This window comes from Entelurus aequoreus, linkage group LG13 (assembly GCF_033978785.1).
Source record: "Entelurus aequoreus isolate RoL-2023_Sb linkage group LG13, RoL_Eaeq_v1.1, whole genome shotgun sequence".
NCBI lineage: Eukaryota > Metazoa > Chordata > Actinopteri > Syngnathiformes > Syngnathidae > Entelurus > Entelurus aequoreus.
The window spans coordinates 13,332,296-13,334,795 of NC_084743.1; the positions used below are offsets into that span (position 1 = coordinate 13,332,296).

At 31.2% G+C, this 2,500-nt stretch overlaps 1 protein-coding gene across 1 annotated transcript; it reads right to left on the minus strand.

Moving 5' to 3' along the window:
* Positions 1-973: 973 nt before the first annotated feature.
* On the minus strand, positions 974-2,007 carry serp2 (stress-associated endoplasmic reticulum protein family member 2). The gene is made up of 2 exons (XM_062068465.1): positions 1,880-2,007; positions 974-1,135 (listed from the first exon to the last, which is right to left on the minus strand). The coding sequence occupies exons 1-2, from the start codon at positions 1,961-1,963 to the stop codon at positions 1,049-1,051; spliced, it is 171 nt and encodes a 56-aa protein (XP_061924449.1). The 5' UTR covers positions 1,964-2,007; the 3' UTR covers positions 974-1,048.
* Between the last annotated feature and the right edge of the window lie 493 nt (positions 2,008-2,500).

Genomic DNA, 2,500 nt, shown 5'->3' on the forward strand with positions numbered 1-2,500 from the left:
TATCACATTATATATATATATATATATATATATCACATATATATCCCATTATATATATATATATATATATATATATATATATATATATATATATATATATATATATATATATATATATATATATATATATATATATATATATATATATATATATATCACATATATATATATATATATATATATATATATATATATATATATATATATATAGTGTTTACAATTTGTGTTTATTTAAAAAAATATAATTGGAAAAAAAAATTCTCTAAAACGATGAATCAATTTAGAATTTGGATACTTTCCCCCCACCTCATGCTGTGTGTGGCTAACAACAATAATAACAACAATAATAACAATAATGATAACAACTATAATAATAATAACAACAGTAACAACAATAATAACAATAACAACAAAATGTATAAACAGTAATAACAATATTGATAACAACAATAATAACAACAGTAATAACAATAAGAACAATAATAACAGTAATAACAATAACAACAAAATGTATAAACAGTAATAACAATAATGATAACAACAATAGTAATAACAACAGTATTAACAATAATAATAGCAACAGTAATGATGATAACAACAATAATAACAACAACAATAATAACAGTAGTAATAACAACAACAATATTAATAACAATAATAATAATATCAATAATAACAACAATAATAACAACAACAACAATAATAACACAAATAATAATATCAATAATAATAACAACAACAACAATAACAGTAATAACAACAATAATACTAATAATAACAACAATAACACTAATAAAAACAACATTAACAACAATAACAACAACAATAACAATAGTAATAACAACAACAATATTAATAACAATAATAATATCAATAATAACAATAACAAGAACAACAACATTAACAACAATAATAATATCAATAATAACAACAATAATAACAACAACAACAACAACATTAACAACAACAACACCAATAAGAATATCAATAATAACAACAATAACACTAATAACAACAACAATAACACTAATAACAACAAGAACAATAATCAAATCCACGTACCTGAGCCACACACGACAAATACAAAGAGGGCAAGCAGCCAGGGGCCCACTGGATACTTTTCCTCTTGCGGTCGCTGTGGGACACACACACACACACACACACACACACACACACACACACACACACACACACACACACACACACACACACACACACACACACACACACACACACACACACACACACACACACACACACACACACACACAAATATATGTAATTATACATATTAGTGTGGTACTACCATTATGTCATTATTTGAAGAAGCGTGTGGTGTGAAGGTGGATGCAAAGAATGAATGGCGGACTAATATATTCTCCAGCATGTGATGACGTCAGAGCACGTCAACTCCATCATTCCATTAAACACTTTTTTGAAGACTACATTGCACTTTCTGGGAGCTGCTTATGAATCATAAAACCATAAAAACTGATAAAACATGTGCAGCCTAAAACGTAACGCAACCGAATCTGACATTTTGAAAAGGTTAAAAAGTATAAAATGTCAACATAAAAAATGTAATAGACATTTTGACTTCACACACGTGACAAAAACATTGGAATATATTTGTGTCAATACACAGAAATGATCGATCTCGTCACACAAAGATCGACTCAGATCGGTATCGATCACGCCACGACTGCTGGAGTTTGTACGTTTGATCGATTTATTATTTCATGGTTCGAAGCGACATTCCGATTATTATTGACGATGTTTGGCAGACAAATGTTGCGACTTGCTGCTGTGACGGCAACATCAAACATCACCTGGTCGGCTTCCGAGTTGCTGACTGACTGACTGACTGACTGTCACTCACCAGCGTCTTGGCCACGTTTCCTCTCTGAGTGATGTTCTTGCTGTGCTTCTCGTTCGCCATGCGGATCCTCTGCTTCGCCACCATCTTACACCACAATCGCCTCGTCAATATTTGCCAATACTCTGGAATATGACGGCCAGCGAGCCGGGGAGCAAGCCGCCGGGAAGCAACCGGAAATGCGAATGTTTGGCTTTCAGAAGAAGTGTAAAGACGTATGTGGAGGAATGGTGCGGCATTAAAAAAAAAAGGTATTCCATTTAAGATTCGCAGGCGCGTTTATAAAGTGTAACATCACTTTTTGTGATTCGTCTTGCGTTTTTATTGGACTTTGCGTGAACGGATTGTGTTTTACTGCGAAAGGTTTAGCGGAAGTCATAGAGTAAATAGTGTCAACTTGAGGGCAAGTACAGGTTGGAAAACGGATGCAATCAACTTTTCTTTTTCTTATTCATTTTGGACGAACAAAAAGAAAAAATGCTGTTCATTTACGCAAATCAAAGAAGAAAATCTGCGATATAATATCATCCAAAAAACAATATTAATATTGCAATAAAATAATAAAAAAAAGAAACGGTTTGTTGCATCATATTTTAATCACCAACAGTCTGATTCTTAATGAAC

What these genes read in the sequence shown, in the direction of transcription:
- serp2 (XM_062068465.1), bottom strand. Translation starts at nt 1,963, where the DNA reads ATGGTGGCGAAGCAGAGGATCCGCATGGCGAACGAGAAGCACAGCAAG. An exon ending in GAAACGTGGCCAAGACGCTG is followed by an intron (nt 1,136 to 1,879) that starts GTGAGTGACAGT and finishes TGTGTCCCACAG; the next exon opens with CGACCGCAAGAGGAAAAGTA.